The 19,748-nt window shown below is 41.4% G+C and overlaps 2 protein-coding genes across 4 annotated transcripts in view; one reads left to right on the forward strand and one right to left on the reverse strand.

Moving 5' to 3' along the window:
• Positions 1 to 106: 106 nt before the first annotated feature.
• On the forward strand, positions 107 to 6,856 carry tor3a.L (torsin family 3, member A L homeolog). 2 transcript variants are annotated; one of them, XM_018258499.2, is made up of 6 exons: positions 107 to 957; positions 2,763 to 2,876; positions 3,950 to 4,215; positions 4,624 to 4,787; positions 5,117 to 5,238; positions 6,318 to 6,856. In XM_018258499.2, exons 1-6 carry the CDS (start codon positions 714 to 716, stop codon positions 6,566 to 6,568), a joined length of 1,161 nt encoding a protein of 386 aa, XP_018113988.1. In that variant the 5' UTR covers positions 107 to 713; the 3' UTR covers positions 6,569 to 6,856. The 2 variants fall into 2 exon arrangements, with proteins under 2 accessions (XP_018113988.1, XP_018113987.1); XM_018258498.2 differs by having other exon boundaries at positions 140 to 957; positions 5,114 to 5,238.
• A 2,291-nt stretch (positions 6,857 to 9,147) lies between these two features.
• The window catches only part of abl2.L (ABL proto-oncogene 2, non-receptor tyrosine kinase L homeolog), a 38,635-nt gene continuing 28,034 nt past the window's right edge, over positions 9,148 to 19,748 (reverse strand). Inside the window, 1 exon segment of one of the 2 annotated variants that reach the window (NM_001090930.1) lies at positions 9,148 to 14,860. In NM_001090930.1, the coding sequence (NP_001084399.1) occupies positions 13,341 to 14,860 (1,520 nt within the window). In that variant the 3' untranslated portion in view covers positions 9,148 to 13,340. 2 annotated transcript variants of the gene reach the window in all.

A 19,748-nucleotide genomic window follows, 5' to 3' on the forward strand; every position in this document is an offset into this window, starting at 1 on the left:
TCTGGTATTAAAGTTTAGCACCTGAGAGCAGCAAGCACAAATAGAATGGAGTGCGCAGGTAAGTTGCATTGTGGAGGATTGCACCAATTTGTTTACTGCTTTAGTACATGAGCCCTGTGAATCCTATGCCGTCAGTGCTGAGAGGGTTAACATTTAAAATAACTGAAGCAACTGCAGCTTCCACTGCCTGAGTTGTGTCTGTTATTAGTGACCCTTGAAGCAAACATCTGATAATGGGAGGGGTGAATAGTTGGTGGCACACAAATCATATCTCTCATATTCAGCAGAGTCAGAGGTTATCTGCTGTGAATCCTGTAGTTCCAGCAAAGGGAATGAAATAGCTGATGGGTAGTGAATTGAGACTGCTCAGAAGGCCTCGCTGTGATTGCAGACACAGGTTAGAGTACATGCGGGGGAGATTCTTGTGTTTGCAGCTCTGGCTGGGGAAGCTGATGTCACAGTCTGTGCTGAAGGGAGAGTCCTAAACCCACTAGGAGTGGCCCTGGCATTCAAACGTAATCCTTGGGTGACACATGATTCCCTGTAGTTAAATATGGTGCAATGTGACGTGCTTGGACACACCATGAGCTGAACTGTTCCTTCCCTACTTCCTCAGTGTGACTCTAATAGAAAGGTAGATTGTATAATAGCAGTGTAAGAGGGAAGGGGCAGTGCTGGATAGAAGGATCAGAAGCTGACAGTTAGGAGCAGTAATGGCAATGCGCTGGCTGCTTCCTTTCCTGCTGCTTCTTCTACAGACATCATCTCTGCTCTGCACTGAACAGGGGAGTCTGGGACCTAAGGAAAAGGGGAAAGGAGAGACAGACGGACTGGCAGACACATGGCTCACTGGTGGTGCCCAGCAGATGCAGGAGCTGACACTTCTTTCTTTGGAATATGCCCGTGACTTACAGTGCTGGCTGTGGCCTGAGAAATGTGATGAGGAAACCCATCCAGGTGAGTGCAATACCTTTTGTCATTCATTTGTTCCTTCATTTACTATATAATGATGGACCAAATTGTCAACGATCAGGCAACACCTATACCTAGATCAGGGACCTCCAATCTGTGCGGCTCTCTAGCTATTGCTGAACTTTAGCTCCCCGCATCCCCTTAAAACTGGTCCTGCAGCTGAGCAACAGTTGTAATAACAGAGATTGCAATCTGGGACGAGTCTTTGGCTCCCTTGTACATGTTATTGTTCAGCTTCTTCTTAAAGTTTTTAACAACAGTGAGGAAAAAAATAACACTGAGTGATACTGTATGTGCACCACACAGAGTTATATTATACATGCCTTATACAGAATGATATTATATGTTCCTTATACATAATCATATTATATGTGCCTTATACAGAATCATATTATATGTGACTTATACAGAATCCTATTATATGTGCCTTATACAGAATCCAATTATACGTGCCTTATACATAATGATATTATATGTGCCTTATATAGAATCATATTATATGTGCCTTATACAGAATCCTATTATATGTGCCTTATACAGAATGATATTATATGTGCCTTATACAGAATCCTATTATATGTGCCTTATACAGAATGATATTATATGTGCCTTATATAGAATCATATTATATGTGCCTTATACAGAATCCTATTATATGTGCCTTAAACAGAATCCTATTATATGTTCCTTATACAGAATCATTTTTGCTATTTTCAGTGATCCCATATGCATGTTATACAGACAGAACTACTTATACATAGTCTTACATTCTTTCCCCACATATGTATCCGTGGGTTTGTGATTCTGTCACTTAACAAAAATCCCATAAATCACCAAGAGCCAAGTCCTTGAGCTAATTCCTTCCCTTACTCCCCCCCCTCCCCACACACACACATTGACTGGAAGCAGCAAACAAACCCAAGCAGCACAACTGCCAATTCAGTCTCACAGGAGAGAAATCCCTTGCTCAACGCAATAATACCCAGATTATTTCATATACAGGAACCAGCCAGTGTTTCTAGATGTTTTCTCTAGATGTTCTAGCTGCCCAAACACTTCTTAATGGGCTCCTCCACCCAAAACAGTTTTTTGCAGCAATGAAAGGAAATATAATGCTAAGCCACTTTCCAATATACAGTAATTAAAGTCTTTTGCTGGTTTAATATTTCTGAGCATTTCTGCAACTGAATGCAACATCTATTACTGTTCTGTGCCCTGACTGCAACAATGCAGCGGCAGACAGATGCTGACCTGGCCTGTCCGTCACTACCAGATAATAGAAAGGGGTAAGCAAATTCTATAGCAATTACATTTACAAATACATTTACAACCACAAACAAAATGTATGCATATTTACTGGTAAATTGCTTAAAATTACATTTTCTTTTATTATGTAAAGAAAACATTATGAGGCAGACATCCCCTTTAATGCTAGCCAATGAATTACTCATCTCCACCTATCTTGAAAGAACAGTCCATACCCTGGCTGCCTGAATAGCATAGAAACCTCCTTATACTGGTTGTAAAATCTCCTTTCCTCCAGTCTCAGTGTATGCCTTTGGGTCAGATGCACAGTATTAGGGGGAACAAGCTTGTTGTATATAGGCTTCCTATGTATTTGTACATGATGATTGTATCTTTTATAAGACTAAAGGAAACCGCTCTTTCATTTGGTTGCCTGTAAACTTTACACTTTTTTTTTTTTGTCCATGGAAATGTGAAATTTACTGCCTAGTACCAACTATGATCTATATAAGCCCTATAACCCTTCCCTCTATTTGCCTTTACAGCCTGGGCCTGGCCTACTGGTAAATGGGATCCCATGCAGGTCCTGTCAGACTGGTACAAGAGAGTCGCTGAACACATGGATCTGTACGACAGCAGAGTCACTAACAATCTGACAGGTGAGATCAGATTAAACACCCGTATGTAATAAAAGGCACTATGTTTACCCAGGAGCAGTAACCCAAAGCAACCAATAAAATGTTTGCTATTTAACAGGTAGCCAGTAAATCCTCACTGTTGATTGGTTGCTATGAGTTACTGCTCCCTGGCAAACTTAATGCTTTTTATTACATGCCCCCCTATATATGTGAGGATCTCTGGTTAGATGTTCTCGGCTGCAAGTGAACAAGGGTACATGGGATTCTGATTTAAAGGAGAACTAAAGGTTAACTAAAGAGGTAGCATTAAAAATCTGTGCCTCCAAAGATGCCCCAGTAGCTCCCCATCTTCTTTTCTGCTGATTCACTGCACATGCTCTGTGCTGCTGTCACTTACTGAGCTTAGGGACCCACTCACAATATACTGTACACATAGAATAGAAATGTCACAATACGAGGCTGATTAGTAATTAATACAGATAATTACTACATGTCAGCTCAGAAACCAGTGCAACTAGCATAATAATTTAATAATCAGCCCTCTAGCATTATATATTATACATAATATTATATATAATACACAAAAGCCTTGAAAATCTTTAAAATTACATCCTTATAAAAGGTGAGTTCTGATGTCATCAGTTATAAACGGTGAGTTCTGACTCACTGAAACTTGTGTATTATAATAAATAAAGTACCCCCAGTTGCAAAATATGAGGATATGAGAAGTTACCTCGGAGTTCCATGACCTGTATAAAAACACTCGGCCTTCGGAATCGTGTTTTTATATGGTCATGAAACTCCTTGGTAACTTATAATATCCTTATAATTTACAAGAGGGGGTACTTTATTCACTATATATTATTATATATTTAGCTGAGGAAGTTGTTACAGCAGCCCTGGGCACTGGAATTTTGTGTAGCTAAAATGATTTAGGGCCGTACTTGCATATAGCTATATTTACACTGGCAAATAATACTGTGTAGTGCAATGCATGGGAATCATGGGCATAGATAGCATTCTGGAAAGATAAGACTTTATTGATGTAAGAAAATATGGCACTTGTAAGGTACTGTAAGGTGCTTCCATTTCAGGTTTACAGTGGGATCTTGGCAGGAGACTGCACGGACAGCATGTGGCAGAAGATCTGATCTTAACCTACCTAGAGAGGTTCCTGCAAGACGGAGAACCCCAAAAGCCACTGGCTCTTTCCTTTCATGGATGGACTGGTACAGGCAAGAATCTAGCTGCCCGGATCATAGCAGAGAACCTGTATGAGGATGGGCAGCGGAGTAGGTGTATCCGTGTGTTCATTCCTCAGCTCCACTTCCCACATCTCTCCCACATAGAGGCATACAAGGTAACTCTCATTTCCACGCAATGCGCTCTCAAAAGAATTCTTTCTCTTTCTCTCTTTGTCAGATTACTTTTTCCTTTATTGGCACTTGATGAGGTATGTTTTTTACACAGTTTACAGCAGAGCAAAAGCTCAGCAAAGAATTGCTACACTTTATGTTTTGAGTTTGTCTCCATGATTAGTAGTTCATTCAAGGAGACATTACTTAGCAGCATAGAAACCAGTGAAAGCTGTATCAGAGATGATTAATAACCAGCATTCAAACATCAGTTTTTATGACTTATGGCTCACTGAGCATGTGCAGTGGACACTCAAAGGTTGGCCTAATACGATCCCAAGATGGTCAGCTGCTGGGCACAACTTTGATGGTTCATGACTGTTACATGGCTGTTGTTCTGTGTTGGGTTGTAGGTTCAGCTGGAAAACCAGATCAGAGAAGTCTCTTCACGCTGCCCTCAGCCCCTGTTTGTGTTTGATGAAGCTGACAAAATCCCAAAGGGTCTCCTTTCCTCCATACTTCCCTTTCTCAGCCCAGTAAAACCATCACAGAGTCAAAGCATCTTTATATTCCTCAGGTAAATGCAAATTATTAAATGCATTTTGATATTAAATATTAGCAACTATAAAACATTACTGAACCAGAAGAAACGATTGTAATAAACAGGAGCTTATTTTAAAGTCTCCCAGTAGCAAAACAAAGAGCAGCAGAACAGATACATAAGAATCATAGCTCAGTGGGGTTTGTAAGGGGTGTTCACACTTGTATGAGCTCTTCCTGTGGGTACTTGGTTAGAGTCACATGTTCAGGTTTTCAGTACAGCAGAAGTGGGAGGACTCAATAGAACATTCTATAAAAATGTACACGTATGTTCTTACTGGTGCTGTTTTACCTGTTTTGCAGCAGTATAGGGAGCAATGCAATTAATGAACTGGCATTGAATTTCTGGGCTGCAGGGAGGCAGCGCAAGGAGATTACAGCTGATGATCTGGAACGTCCCCTGAGAACGGCAATAAAGGAGAACCAAGGTACCTAAGAATAATACAGCCCATGGATCGAGTCACATGAGAGGCACATTAATTGAAGGCCAAATTTCACTACTCTGTTAAATTTATATATACTCCAAATTTGATTGGGGGGTTATTAAATAGAAAAATTGAATATCTTAAATTTGCACAAATTTTACCGACTCGAAAACTCAAATCGAATTAGACTAAATTCAGTTTGAGTTATTTCTCTGCAAAAAACTTGAATGTCAAGAAGGCTACTAACGTCCAAATTGGTCCCTGGACCTCTCCTGTAGACTTATACATGAACTCGGCAAGTTTTAGGTGGCGAATAGTCGAATTTGAGTTTGAGGCCAGAGTCTGATAAATCTCGAAATTCTAATTAAAGCTCAAATGGAGTTTGGATAATTCACAATTCGAATTTGAGCGTTTCAACCATAAAAAAAATGTGAAAATTCGAATTTTCAATCTTTAATCTGCTCCTTAAAGTATAGAATCAGAAATGTTGTGCCAGTGTCATGCTTAATACCCAATAACTCTATATAGAATAAATCCATGTTGTGTAATCACATGGCAGAGCATAATGATATCTTTATATACGTAGGTCATGGAAATCAGAGTATTCTTCTAATAGCCCAAGCCATTTGACATCACTAAAGCTAGCCAGATTTACCTTCGTATTCGGTGCCATCTCCCGACCATTTCGATTAAATAAAGTAGTAAAAGAACAGATCAGACAATGTTCTGCCCCTGACAGCAATCGTATGAAAGTTATGTCTGACAAAAGCTAGTGACAGTCTCCCACTGATATCGTCAGATAGGCAATACATGCAGAGATATTATCTGTAGCCGACAGAAATTTTCTAACCTGTCCGATCATCTGAACGACCGATCACCGAAAAATGTCAGGACACTCCACACATGGCCCAAAAATCGTACGAAATGGAGATTCGTACGATCAAATCTTTGCGTCTATGGCCAGCTTAAGGATACACATATAAGGATGTGCCTTTTAAAACGAAATCAGGAGTTGATGGATCTAGCTTTTATTTATAATACATATGATCAGTAGAGCTAGAAATCTTATATGTCTTCCCCAGGTGACATTCCTCTGACACAGCAGCTCATGGAGGAGGGTCTCATTGATGGCATGGTGCCCTTCCTACCCCTGGAACGAGCTCACGTGAAGCTGTGCGCGAGGGACTCCTTTGTTGCTCGAGGGCTGCCGTACACAGAGAAGGAGCTGGAAATGGTTGCACAGCAGCTACTGTTTGTACCCAAGGAGCATGAACTTTTCTCAGCCCAGGGTTGTAAGTTAGTGGCACAGAGAATCAGTTTCATGGAACGCTGATACATTAGAATGGAACCACAACTTTAGTACTGTACAAAGAGACTTCCACTGGGCATTCATGAGAGACCAGCACACCCTGCCATAGCGCAGAAATATGAAGGACTGGGGTTTTTCCTTTACACCATCTGAAATACTTATGTTTGTGAGAACCCCCACCTGCTGGGACTATGTGCACTACAACTGGTTCTTCCGACTGTTACATTGATAACTACCTAAAACCTCGCTTTTTAAAATATTTATTGATTTTATGAAAACATTTCTATGAAAATTAAAGTATTATTTTACATAGCATTGTGTCCATTTGTACAGGTCGTGTCTGCAGATTGCTCACCCCCAGCCTGAACTCTGCTACCAAATTTGCAATCGCGCCTCTCTCTTGCTCCATCTTGGGTGATAGTAAGTAGCAGTGATGCAAGAATGGACTCGGTGTGTACGGTGTGTAATAGACGCGACTGTTAGTTTAACCTGCAGACAGCTAAATAAGCAACAGGGGTCAGCTACTACACACACAGATAAGAGCAGCGATAGCATCTCCCCCTTTCTCATTGACAGGTATAAAGGTTGTGCCCTCCAGAACACATTACAAAATAGTTACTTCATCTTTCTGGCTTATGAACTATACTACTAATTCTTTTTAAATATTCTCTGTAAAGTAAACTTGATATATTTGAATTAGTCACCCGAGGTCCACATCACAGGTACTCTGAAAAATCAAATGTAGGTGATCTCTACTTCTCTACTATAGGAAAGGTATGGTGGACCAACGCTGTAGTAGTATAGAGGGCTTAAAGGAGAACTAACGCTTTAATAAAGAAATAGGCTAGAAATGTTGTACATTATGTTTTGGGCTTCTGTACCAGCCCAAGGCAACCACAACCCTTTAGCAGTAAAGATTTGTCTCCAAAGATGCCCCAGTAGCTCCCCATCTTCATTTCTGCTGATTCACCGCACATGCTCTGTGCTACTCACTGAGCTTAGGGACCCACTCACAATATACAGTACACATAGAATATAAATGTCACAATATAAGACTAATAAGTAATTAATACAGATTAATGGTACATGGCAGCACAGAAACCAGTGCAATTAGCATCAGAATTTAATAATCAGCCCTGTAGCATCAGCTTATATTACAGACAAACTTCATTTTCTGCTGGATAATTTGTGACGACCCCTAAGCTTAGCTTCTCAACAGCTGCTCAGAGCCCACTGAGCATGTGAGTGTCTCAGACACTTTCCAAGATGGTGACCCCCTGTGACAAGTTTGAAGTCCTGGATCATTGCTGCTATTGACAAGCTGAAACTTTACGTTCATTTTTAATTTGAGAAAACAAATCATATTCCTGTTTAATAGTTCACAAATACTTTAAACATGTGGCATAACTACTTTTGCCAGGTAGTTGAAGTGAATGGTTTATGGTTATTGAAACAGTCAACTAATTAATGGGTTAAGCAACCTCATCTTCATATATTAATGACTCCCAGAGTCAGGCCCCAGTGTCCTGGGACTTCACATCCTGCGGTCTTGTTGCACTCAGGTAATAGTTAGAATTCTCTCTCTAGGGCAGGGCTGTCCAACTGATGGGCCCAACGATTCCCCTTGTGTGGCCTCCACATGAAAGTCTTCCTGCTGTGACTGCTTACCTTGTGTAAACTTTAAAAGGTATCAGTACTGAGATTAACTGGCCCCTGCATTGTATATACCTCTAATTCAAACTGCATTGTTCACACCTCTAAAGCCCTGTACTGTTCCACATCAGACCCAGACTGAAACTACCCACATAGTTCACATCTCATACAAACTGTTGAAGGGGCAGCAATATTGTGTCACTGTATGTAGCACAGTACAAACTATTCATCTTAAGAGTGGTCCTGATAGGTTTCCCTGTCTCCTACTGTATTTTGCCTGCCCTATGCTCCTTGTGCGCCATATTCTGCCTGACGTGTGTGTTTGTCTGAAATCAGTGTAAGGTATTTAATCATGTGCTGGAGGTTGCTGTGTTATCCACAGGGGAGGAAGAGACATATGAATTTAATTTTAAAGGTATGTCTTATGACTTGATAAAGTCGTTTCATATTTGAGTGATATTCCTGCAATGAGCCCCAACATTTTAGTTTTTTGGTGTTCTACCACCAATAATGTGGATATGGTCTTAAAAGTTCTTGTGGTTTAAAACATGGGTGTGGTTCAAAACATGGGCGTGGTCAACACTAGCTTCCATTATCAGCCCTCCACCACATTGGCCAGAAAAGTACCAGCCATTGGTCTGACAGATGTTGGACAACACTGATTTATGGCATTGACAGATGGGATGTTTTGTCGCCCGTGATTATCCTCTGGTACAGTTGGTGACAAAAAGTCCTTGTTACCTCCCCAGCAAGGAAAAGACGATTCCCATATTACTTGCTGGAGAGGAACCAAGGGATGTTTAGTCACCCGCTGTACCAGAGGTTATTCCATCTATCTTTATCAGCGGTCTATTGGTTGTGTTCCAGTATTCCAAGCATCAGATTTCCTTTCCCTCAGCCGCTTGCCTCCATTCCCAATTTTACACCAAACAAAAATAAAAACACGCAAAGCAGAGGCTTCAAGTTTATTTGCGATAAAATATTGCAACTTCCTTTTCTCTTTTTTTTTTTGTTCTTTTCTTTAAAATAACAAAAAGAAATACGTTTGTATTCGCTCAATGGGTCACATTCACATCACATGTAACACTGTTAGCAGTTCACAGTCAGACAATAAACCAGTGAGAATTAAATAAGAAAAAAAACACCAACAAAATATATTACAAGAGCTATTTAAAAATAATTAAAACAAAAACACTGGTGGGGTGAGGCCATGTGGCAGAGATGTGCAGTTCTGGCAAACCCACAATGGCTGCCAGCTGGGAGAGGCCTTGTAACATTTTCCTGCCATGCAATAAGGGCTCCTCTGTTCCCTATGTAAGTACTGCTCAGCACTCAAGAGCTTGCCTATTAAAGCTAGATTGCTCTTAAAGGACACATATCGAAGAAAAATCATAGTGTTATATATTTACATAGGAATTGCTAAAGGTTTGCAAGGGCTTTAGCATCTGATAGGAAGGTGAGCATTTCCCCAAGGGAAGGGATCCTGCATGTGACTGACCGGGCAGCTTTGGGGATGGTGCAGTAACACAGGCAAAGGTTGCCCATATCTACAAACCCAAAGCAAACTAATTGGCCGTTATCACTTGAAGGACAACATTACTACCCATTCCCCTTTCATGTCTGGGTCGACATTTCTGCATCAGAATGTAACTAAAGCTTAACATCTAAAAGAAATCATGCTGTAGTGTTCAGAAACAAACATTTCCACAGGCTGGTGCAACTGCCATTAATCTTCCAAAGCTAGCAATCACTTTCATTGTGAACAGCTCGACACAAGCAAAGAAGTCTCCATGCAGGATCTCAGCAATGGCCTACATGACATACAGAGACTTCATTGAGATTTACATCCTTTAGATTTTCTTTACCCTGTAATGTTGCAGATTTAGTGTTATTCTGATGTTTAAAAAAAGTGGAGATGAAAAATAAAAGGTTAGTTTTCCAGGCTGCCTGTTGTGTGCTGGTGGGACAAGCAAAGAGAGTAGCAGCCAGCTGGAAAACTTTCATAATGAATACGAGGGCACATACCCATGGCAGCAACATTAGAAAGCACAATATATGTTCAGCATAAGTTGTATAAAGAAGACTTGTGTTGAAAATCAGGATAACTATTAGGCAAGGAAACTTTTTCTGGAAAATATGCACAACAGACGTCTAATACAGGCCCTATTTACAGGCTTTATGCTGAACACTGCACTTTTAACAGCATATATAGTAACATATTAGCTAGCGTTCTATTGGAAATCACACAAGAACCAAACACCAGTGTGTTCTGTGCCAGCATTAAACCAGGCCATGTGATATGTAAAGAGCAGATTAGTACAAGACAATGTCAGTGAAATTCAGTAGCAGCCTCAGTCCCTGAGGATTATCAGAGCAAGGAATTCTAGCCCTGAACATCATATCATACACTGTTAATCTACTGTTTAAAAGCCATGCGGTCACATGTATGCAACCCAAAATACATGCATGGGGTAAAGTTTGCACCAGGTCTAGTAACCCATAGCAACCAATAAGACTACAGCATTTATTTCTGTGAACTCCAACATCTGATGTGATCGTATGGGTAACTGGACCTGTTGCAAAATTTGCTTTTTATTATATTACCCAGTTAATCCCTAATAAAAGTAAGAATGTTAAACCCAGCATTTAAAGATATCAAACTGTTGGAGTATACTTCCTTTGCTTCTTCTCCCTTTAATATGATGTAACAAGTCACACCCTGGCAATGCTCTTTGGAGTGGCAGTTACAAAGAAAAAAAGCCCTGCCAAACCTATTGGCTTGAACTTGCACAGACAACTAATAGCTGCAGGTAGACTTACACTGTCACGTACGTATTCAGCAGAAAGCAAGCCATGGATTTAGTGAGAGGAATAATGAATGTATGTCATGCAGATGCTGCTCAGTTGTTGGAGGCATTTTTATAGGATGATAGAAGGAAAGAACATTTTAGTAAAGTGTGCTTGATGCATTCTTGGAAGAATATGTATTGCAATACAGGTATGGGAGCTATACCCGCGGTCTTCCAGAGAGTGGAGTCATTTTGTAATATGAAGCACCATGCCCTAAGGATAGGAACATATTAGAACATTTTGGTAGTATTGTACGGACTGATTGTTACTAACTACAGGCTGGCAGCTTTAGCTTATCCATGTAAGATTTCTGTCCACTAAATGAAGTACAAGAAGTTAAATGTGCTGGAGGACTCTGCCTATAAGATTACATAGATAGGTCCCTTGATTTAGCATTAGAGCAAACACACATTGTTCTTTTTGGGGTGCAGTGAAATGTGTTTGCATGTATAAGTGCTGCCAGTTATTCAGCTTAAAACTCCAGTTCCAGTATAGTCCAGGTGCAAGTACTTTGGGCCATTGGGAAAAAAAAAAACATCAGTTAATTTAATACTGTACCATCATATCTGACTAGCATAACAATTACAAATTAGGATACTTTACATACATGGATTAAAAGAGCATAAATATCCTACTCTCATCCTAAGAATCTCACTTTGGAGTGAACCAGGAAACCTATTATTGTGCCACAGGGATGAGCAGAGATTGGAACCTTGCAATGACCAGAAACATGCAGTGTCTATCGCATTTATTCACTCCAAATCCAATAAGGTCCGCGCACTCAGGACTTTTTTTTAAAAAGTTGAAAAGATTTTTATTGCAAAACTACAGACTGACATTCGGCCTGGTCCCAGCACTTTGAGTAAGGCCTGGGACCAGGCTGAAACGTCATTCTGTAGTTTTACAATAAAAATCTTTTTAACTTTTTAAAATAGGAATAGAACTAAATGAAAAAGTTTTTTTGTCTCAGCAGTTTCTATTTAAAACACAATATTACAGCAAAAGCAAAATGATAAATCGTGGTGCACAAGCTTCCACCTCAGTTGCTTTCAGTTGTCTACCTTCAGGCAATGGAAAAAACTGGAGCTGTACTAAATGGCTAAATTCCTAAAAAATATACACGCAAGCATAGTGCTTGGCTTTCATTTTTAGCTGATTAAAAAACGAATGGCAATGAAATAAATACAAGTTATTCCTAAACATTATCAGGTAACACTTCCGAACAGATTTTATATAAAAAGATATTCACAAACTGACAATTTGTAAGCATTTGAGTTGTTTCTTAGGAGAGCAAATTCTCCATCATCTGGTTTATAAGACTGTTCTGTTCAATGAGCTGCTGCTCATGGCCTCCTATAGCATGGCTACTGAAAACACAACAGGAAATTGCTTTCTGAGTATATGTCTTTTAAACTGCATGGATTTCAACCCTGACCTGTGCCAATATGTAAAATTGTTCAGGAATGTTGTTAAAAAATTAAACAGGCACAACACTACTTGACTACAGTGATGCTGGGATGTAAAGGGTGGAACTAGTAAAGGGAAAAACACCATCAGCATAAGCACTAAAGAAAACAAATATATATATTCTTTTTTCATGTAAGATCTGTGCCTAAAAAAACAATTGGTATTGTGAATTGTAGTTGACACCTTTCACTGCAAAAGAGGCCTGTTACTCTAGAGATCCAATAGTATGGTGCAAAAGAAATGGCCACCAGGTCCTTTTAGCAGCAAAGAGGCAAAATGAGGTATAAAGATAAACCGCGCGTTTCCTTCCCATACAGTGATACCCTCTTCTTGCCTCAAATCTTTCTTACTTTAAAATGACACCAGACCAAACCACCACTCATTCCTTGCACTATCTAGACAGAGAAATGTTTATCAAATAAAGAACATTCCAACTTAGCCAATATCCTATTTGGACCCAAACAGTAGGGAGGAAAGAAATCTCCATTTTAAAATATATAACATACATATATGTCTAAAACCAAAAAAACCTGAGATGGGATAGGAAGATATGGAGAGGAAACAAAAAAATATTTACTGGATATCGATTTGTCTTACAAAATTTACTGCTAGAACACATTGCCTGCCTATATTTTCCAGCAGAACGGACGTGTTTAAACCATAGTGCTGGGGAAGCCAAAGCCCCTTTACAGGCCAGTCCAGCGCTCAGGTTATTACTCACTGCCTACTCACAGCAGTGTATTTCATAGTGGGAGGATGCTATATTCTAATGCTGTAGGTAGGAGTTAGAAACACCTCCCATATTTTACAGCATAAATATCAGTAGCTACCTCTGCACAACATCACTGATTTCCTGTACACATGATAGTAAGTGATTAAGTACAGGGTTTGCACTAGGGGGAGCTGTGGAGGCACCCCCACCACCAGCTGAAGACACCTGCAGTTCCTGTAAGCTCACCTCCAGTCGACTGACAGCCTCACGGAAGGCAAATTTGTTTCTTGTTTGAGAAATAGAATCCACATATCCAGTACAGTAGTCCAGAAGTTGATGGCCTGTATCTACAAGTTGACTGTTGGGTTGGGGTAAGGCAAGGGCATTGGATAGCAACCCTGCACACTGAAGAAGAGCCTCTTTGCTTATTTTCTCAGCAGAAACTCTCTCAGCTGGCTGCTTTGGCTTCCTCAGCACACTCCTACCAACCCCAGCTGCTCCATTTGAGAGTTTTCCGGTCTGGTTAACAGAAGGTGGAGGGGGCAACATAGGCCTAGAAGGCTTGGTAGTCCTTTCTGGGCAAGGTAGTGTAGGTGCAGCAGCGGCTGTGTCCTCAGCTTGTGGGGGCTGAAGAAGGCGCAGATTTGGGGGAGGAGGTGGGGCACACTTTGGCTTAAGCCGGCGCTGAGACGGCCTATCCCTCTCCGAGCCAGTTGGTGGGACATGTTCCTGAAGCAATTTGAAGGTGTGACCTAGGGAGTCCATTCCAACCAGTTGTACCTCATTAGATGCATTCCTTGTTGAAGGTGAAATGAGAACGGGCACCTTGTGATTGTGGGCTGCTGTAGAAAAGGCTGAAGTTGCACCTCCTGTGTGTTTGTTGGGTGATGACTTCCCATCAGCAACAGTTCGCAGACCACCATTTCTCTCACCGACACCAGTCCGTGGAAGCATCTTGGTCTTTATCCTGTCCCTGACTGGCTGAGGGGGCACAATATCCAGCCCACTCCTTGGAAGGTTATGCTGGCTCTCTTCAGGCTGTGATGAAACAGAGGCAGTGCGGTCCAATTGGACCTTAGTCCGGTGACAATTTCTGGGTAGAGTCATAGATAGCCTGTCTTGTTCAGGAACCACAGGAGACATAGAAGAGGTTGAATTGGACCGTGGGAAAGGCTTGGGTTGCTCCTCGCTGCTTCCAGACTTTCCTGATCGCAGTCCAAATGTTTTTTTGATAAGACGTGGAGTGAAAAAACCCGATATTCCAGTCCAGCCTCCACCTAGTCCTCCTACGGCATCTTCTGCTGGAAAACTACGTTGTGATGCACTCCCATAGCACTTATGGGAACCAGGGGATGCAGGGGAGTCTAAACCATCAAGGTGTGGAAATGAAGGGAGCTCTCCTGTCAACTCTGGCCTTTTATGAGGCTGGTTTTCCATTTCACGAAACGAACTGCTGCGTTTTGGAGGCTGTGGGGCACTTTTCTTCTTCATAAAAGAACTGAAAAATCCCCCTTTACGGTCACGGGTGAAGGTTGTTTCCTTGGTGTCACCCAAAAGGCTGCTAGGGGATTTATCCCTTTGCTTGCGTGGAAGTGCAGGAGAGCCACTGGCTACAGGAGAACCATGAAGCAATCCTAAGAAAGAAAAATTGAAAGAGGGGTTAAAATAAAGATGGAGATTATTACAAACTACATTTACTTTGATTTTTCATGGAACATATTAAAGAATTGTCCTATAGATACTCAGTATTTTTAAGGGATGCACCGAATCCACTATATGGGATTCGGCGAATCCCTGAATCCTTCATGAAAGATTTGGCTGAATACCGAACCAAATCCTAATTTGCATATGCAAATTAGGGACAGGAAGGGAAAAGTTTAAAACATTTTGTACTCCCTTGTTCTGTGACAAAGTTTTGTGATTTTCTTTATTGCCCCTAAAGTGCATATGCCAATTATGATTTGGTAAAACCAGACACAAGGATTTAGCTGAATCCTGCTGAAAAAGGCCGAATCCTGTACGAAATCCTGGATTCGGTGCATACCTAGTATTTTTAGATTTTATACTAAATAGAGCCTACTAATTAGTCCCTATTTTTTCTATGCAGTAGACCACCACAGGCAATTAAAAACTGCTAATACATGTCCTTTCCCCCCAATACACTAATAAAAGTGGTCAAGTGCAGCTGTATGTGTTTCATCTGCTTTTGATCAAAGCTCACACAAGGTAAAAATGCCTTGGAACATGACTTAGAAGTACTCTGCCCACGCAGGTCCATAGTAGAGATACTTTCATGGCAGATTACTGAGATGAGTAGAACCCATACTGAGCTGATGAATAGGAAAACACAGGATTCACCAATATGCTTTTCTTTCATGCAACAGAAACATTGGTGGAATAATTTAAACCCAAAGGAAAACACACACAATTTAGAGAATCCCTGGAAAGCATTGTGGAAGGAAAAGTCTTGCAGGCCCTAGATGGCCCCTCGCATTCCTAAGCCCCCCTCCAAGGTAGACTGAGCAGTTTCAAAGTGCCCATGGGGCCCTTCTATGAACTGTTTCAAGACTACCCAGGAGACAGTGTGCCATCTGAGAAGGTCCTTATCAGTAGTATGTTATGTTATCCTTTTGCTTCTAGCAGGTGCCCTGGCCTTGAAGCTCTCCCACTATGTTACTCCCTTCTCGTTCACATAGCTAGCTAACACTAGATAATTGTACACTGAGACACTATGATAGATACTTGGCAATACTCCCTTTTCTCCCTAGAGAGGCCTTTTCCCATTGAAGTTCCTCTCCTGAAGGGTATATAATGTGTGGTCAATCTTTTGTTTCTCAGTTCTGACCTACTTGTGTATCAGAACCCACGGAGCTCGTGTATGTTTATTATATAAATAATAAACTTGGATTATTCCTTTTACCTCGGTGATCTCCGGTCTTTGGATTATTCCCTATCAAATGGTGGAGATAATGCGGGCAGGCTCAAGACGCTGACTTCACCCATCCACAGTGAGGACCTGGAGAACTAACGGGACAGGAGTGGCCACACAGGGTAAGCATACCTTGTTCTGTCTCCTTTCTTCTCCGGTTCCAAACGGACAGGGTGTTGCTGTGCAAGCAGCCTGACCCAAGGTGATCACTCGAGGTATCTATGTTTGTCTTAACCATGTGTCCTGTATGAATGTGCATGTGATTGGGGACTAATTGCAAAGTGAAAAAGTTCTAACTTTTCTATACTCTTGCTGCTTATAAGAATTGTACTAACTTACCTGGTCAGACCCCAGTATACCCCAAGATAGTCTGCGTACTTGAGGGAAGAGGGCATTTTTTTAGTTGAGATGAAATAGGCTCACTAAGGCATTTGGCCAGAATGAGTGTAAGACTCCGTTAGGAGCATCTCGCCCTAGTGGGGAGGATTGTGAACAGAGGCTGATCACCTCTGCGCGTTCACCAAGGAGAGTGAGCGCAAGACAGTCGCTAGGCAGAGTGACTGTAGAGCATTCACCAGGTAGTGTGATTGCTGTTGAATATGGCAAAGATGTAGTGGCTTACTTGCCTAAGTGGAGTACACTTACAGAGAGTAAGTCATTTGCCATTCCTCCCAACGATACATGGGATCACCAGACAAGAGTACAAGCATTTAAGTACATACGCAGCACAGCAGTGATATATCAGAAGCTTTAGCCCCACAGACTTGAGTGGTTGTAACTCATAAGGCATACATAGAGCCGTCAGCCTCCCCACTCTATGATGGATTGTTTTCCCGTAATAGCTAAGAGCAAGAGAGAGGAACAAGAAAAGTTGATAGAAGAAGGGTTAAGTTAGATAATAGAGAACAGTGAAAAATTGACACCAAAAAGACAAACAGCTCAGAGATAAGTTCTCTGAAAGTTATAGCTCAGATACAGACGAGCAGGCTGTCCCCAGCCCCACAGCTAAGCTCTACCCCGCCCGTACAATACAAAGTAGAGAAAAAGGGGGGCGACGGGGGACGCTGCAGAAGTGCGTCTAACTAAAAACACACAGATCTTAGAAGGATTTTTCAAGATGTTCCACAGCCCCATACTAATCCACACAAATTTGCACAGGAACTCTTGTGTGTCAATGGTGCTCATAAGCCTAATTAGACCAATATATTATTTGTACTCAAAGTGTGTGGTCCAGGGGATTACCAAATGTTAGACAAAATGTATTGAGATACTAACCCTGTTGACCCAGCCCAAGTCGGAGTCTGTTTACATGCTCTGAAAAGTACAGTAAGCACCATTTTTTTTTTCTTTCAGAAGCTTCTTGGGAAATAGTTTTCAAATTTAACCAAGATGCCAAAGAATCTGCTGTCCAGTATGCTATTACCTTTGTGTTAGGACTACTAAATGATCCTCAAAGTAACCTCAGCATACATAGTCTTGCCTGGAAGCATAAGAAGTTAGAAAAGATAATTGCCGTTCCCACAAGTTGAGAACTCCTGTCTTAAGCCCCAGCAGGTGTTACTCGTTCAGCAACAGTCTAACAACTTCCAGGATAATTCCCAAAACTCCAGAAACAATAACTAACAGACAGCAGAACAGGTCAGATAACCGTGACAAAAAGACAGTTGTTTGTGTTAATTGTAATAATCAAGGGCATTATGCATATAAGTGCATATCCCCAAAGAAAGTCCTTTCCCTGCAGGAGATGCAGCCCCTTCACATTCCAATGCATCCCTCATAAATCCTGCTTGAAGGTGCGACGCAGCCCCGGTACCAGTATTTCCAAACACTTCTAATCACCATCCAGACCTCCTAATTGAAGTGTTTATTAATTAAAAGACCCTAACTTTGTTTACTGAATACTGGTGCTGCCCGCTCAGTTTTAAAGACTCACTCAAACCTGCCATTATCTGGTAATGTAGTCACGGCAGTGTGAGTTGGAGGAAATCCTCTCCCTATGGCAGAAACAAGCCCATCGCAAGTGTCCATTGGTCCTGTATCCACAAAAGCTGCCTTTCTTTTAAGTGCCTCCATCCCTGACAGTTTCATAGGTAGGAACATCCTTTCTAAACCAGTGTGCACCATATACTGTAATCCGGATGCAGTATTTGTGCCTGTCCTGCCTCCATAAGTGTCTGAGATGACCAATGCACTAGATACTACTAATCTTCTGTCACTAAAGGAAATTTCTGAGGAGGAAGATTCTGTACCTCCTAAATTACAATGTGTTTTAAGTGATTTGTGGGCTTTCTCACCAACAGATGTTGGGTTCATGTCATCCATCCCACCAGTGTCCATACAAGTAGACCCAAAGGGCCCCCCCCCAAAATCTCACAGTACCCACTGTCCAGTGCAAAGGTATAGGGGATTTGCCCTGTAATTCAAGGGTTACTTGATAAGGGAGTGTTCAACCATAGGATTGGCCCTGTAAATATGCCCATCTTGCCAATTAAAAAGCCCGGCAAGAATGAGTGGCGGTTTGTTCAGGATCTCAGAGCAGTTAACGAAGTTGTTATTGCAGCCCATCCGGTAGTGCCACTACCAAAACAGGTTGCAGTCATTAAGTACTAAGCCCACACTGGGTCCTCTGACCCTGTAGCACAAGATAATGCCTATGCTGATGTAGCTGCAAAGCAAGCAGCATTGTGTTATAAAATGTTTAAAGCATGTGTTGTAAAAGAACCTTCTCTTCCTGTTCCCTCTAGCGCTGTATTAGCAGCCCTTCAGGACCAAGCAGAGCCTGAGGAGAAGGAACGTTGGCTTAAAGCCGGATGCACACAAACTCCAAGTGGTGATGTTTTTGTTTGGCATTTAGGTGATTGCCCTGTTGCATCTCGTGCTCTGTTACCATATTTGGTTGCTGCCTCACATGATCTCACCCACACTTTTTATGGGGGGATATGTGATGTAGTGTCAGGAATGTGGTTTGCCCCCGGGTTCTCATCTATTGCAGCCAAGTATGTATAATTATGTTTTATTTGTTTGCAATATAATCTAGGTAAGACTATTCCAACACCTATCAAACACTGACCTAAACCAATGTAACAATTTCAGATATTGCAGATAGATTTCCTACAGTTACCTAAATGTTGTACCCATGCATATGTAATTGTTTGTGTTGACCAATTCCCTGGGTCCATTGTAAAAGCTTCAGATGAAGCTATAGCTAATGAGTTAATTGCAGAGATTGTCTACAGTTATGGACTGCCTGAGGTATTATCCTCTAATCAAGGTACACGTTTCATGGGACAGGTAATGTAATTCATCTGCACATAGACTTTGGGATTCATCAAATGTTACACACCATATCATCCCCAAGCTAGTGGGAAAGTCTAAAGGGTGTTCTTAAAAGCAGGCTAAGTAAAGTCTGTGCAGAGACTAAACTTGTGTGGCCAGATGCCCTTGATATAGTGCTTATGTCTGTCATGCACACTCCCCAAAGGCTAAGTAAACTCTCCCCATATGAAATATTGTTTGGGAGACAAGCACGCATGGCTCGGTACTTTCCTTCTACTCATCTTCTTTGCATGAACTATGGAAGAATGACTGAATAT

Source organism: Xenopus laevis, chromosome 4L (genome assembly GCF_017654675.1).
Source record: "Xenopus laevis strain J_2021 chromosome 4L, Xenopus_laevis_v10.1, whole genome shotgun sequence".
NCBI classification, from domain to species: Eukaryota; Metazoa; Chordata; class Amphibia; order Anura; family Pipidae; genus Xenopus; species Xenopus laevis.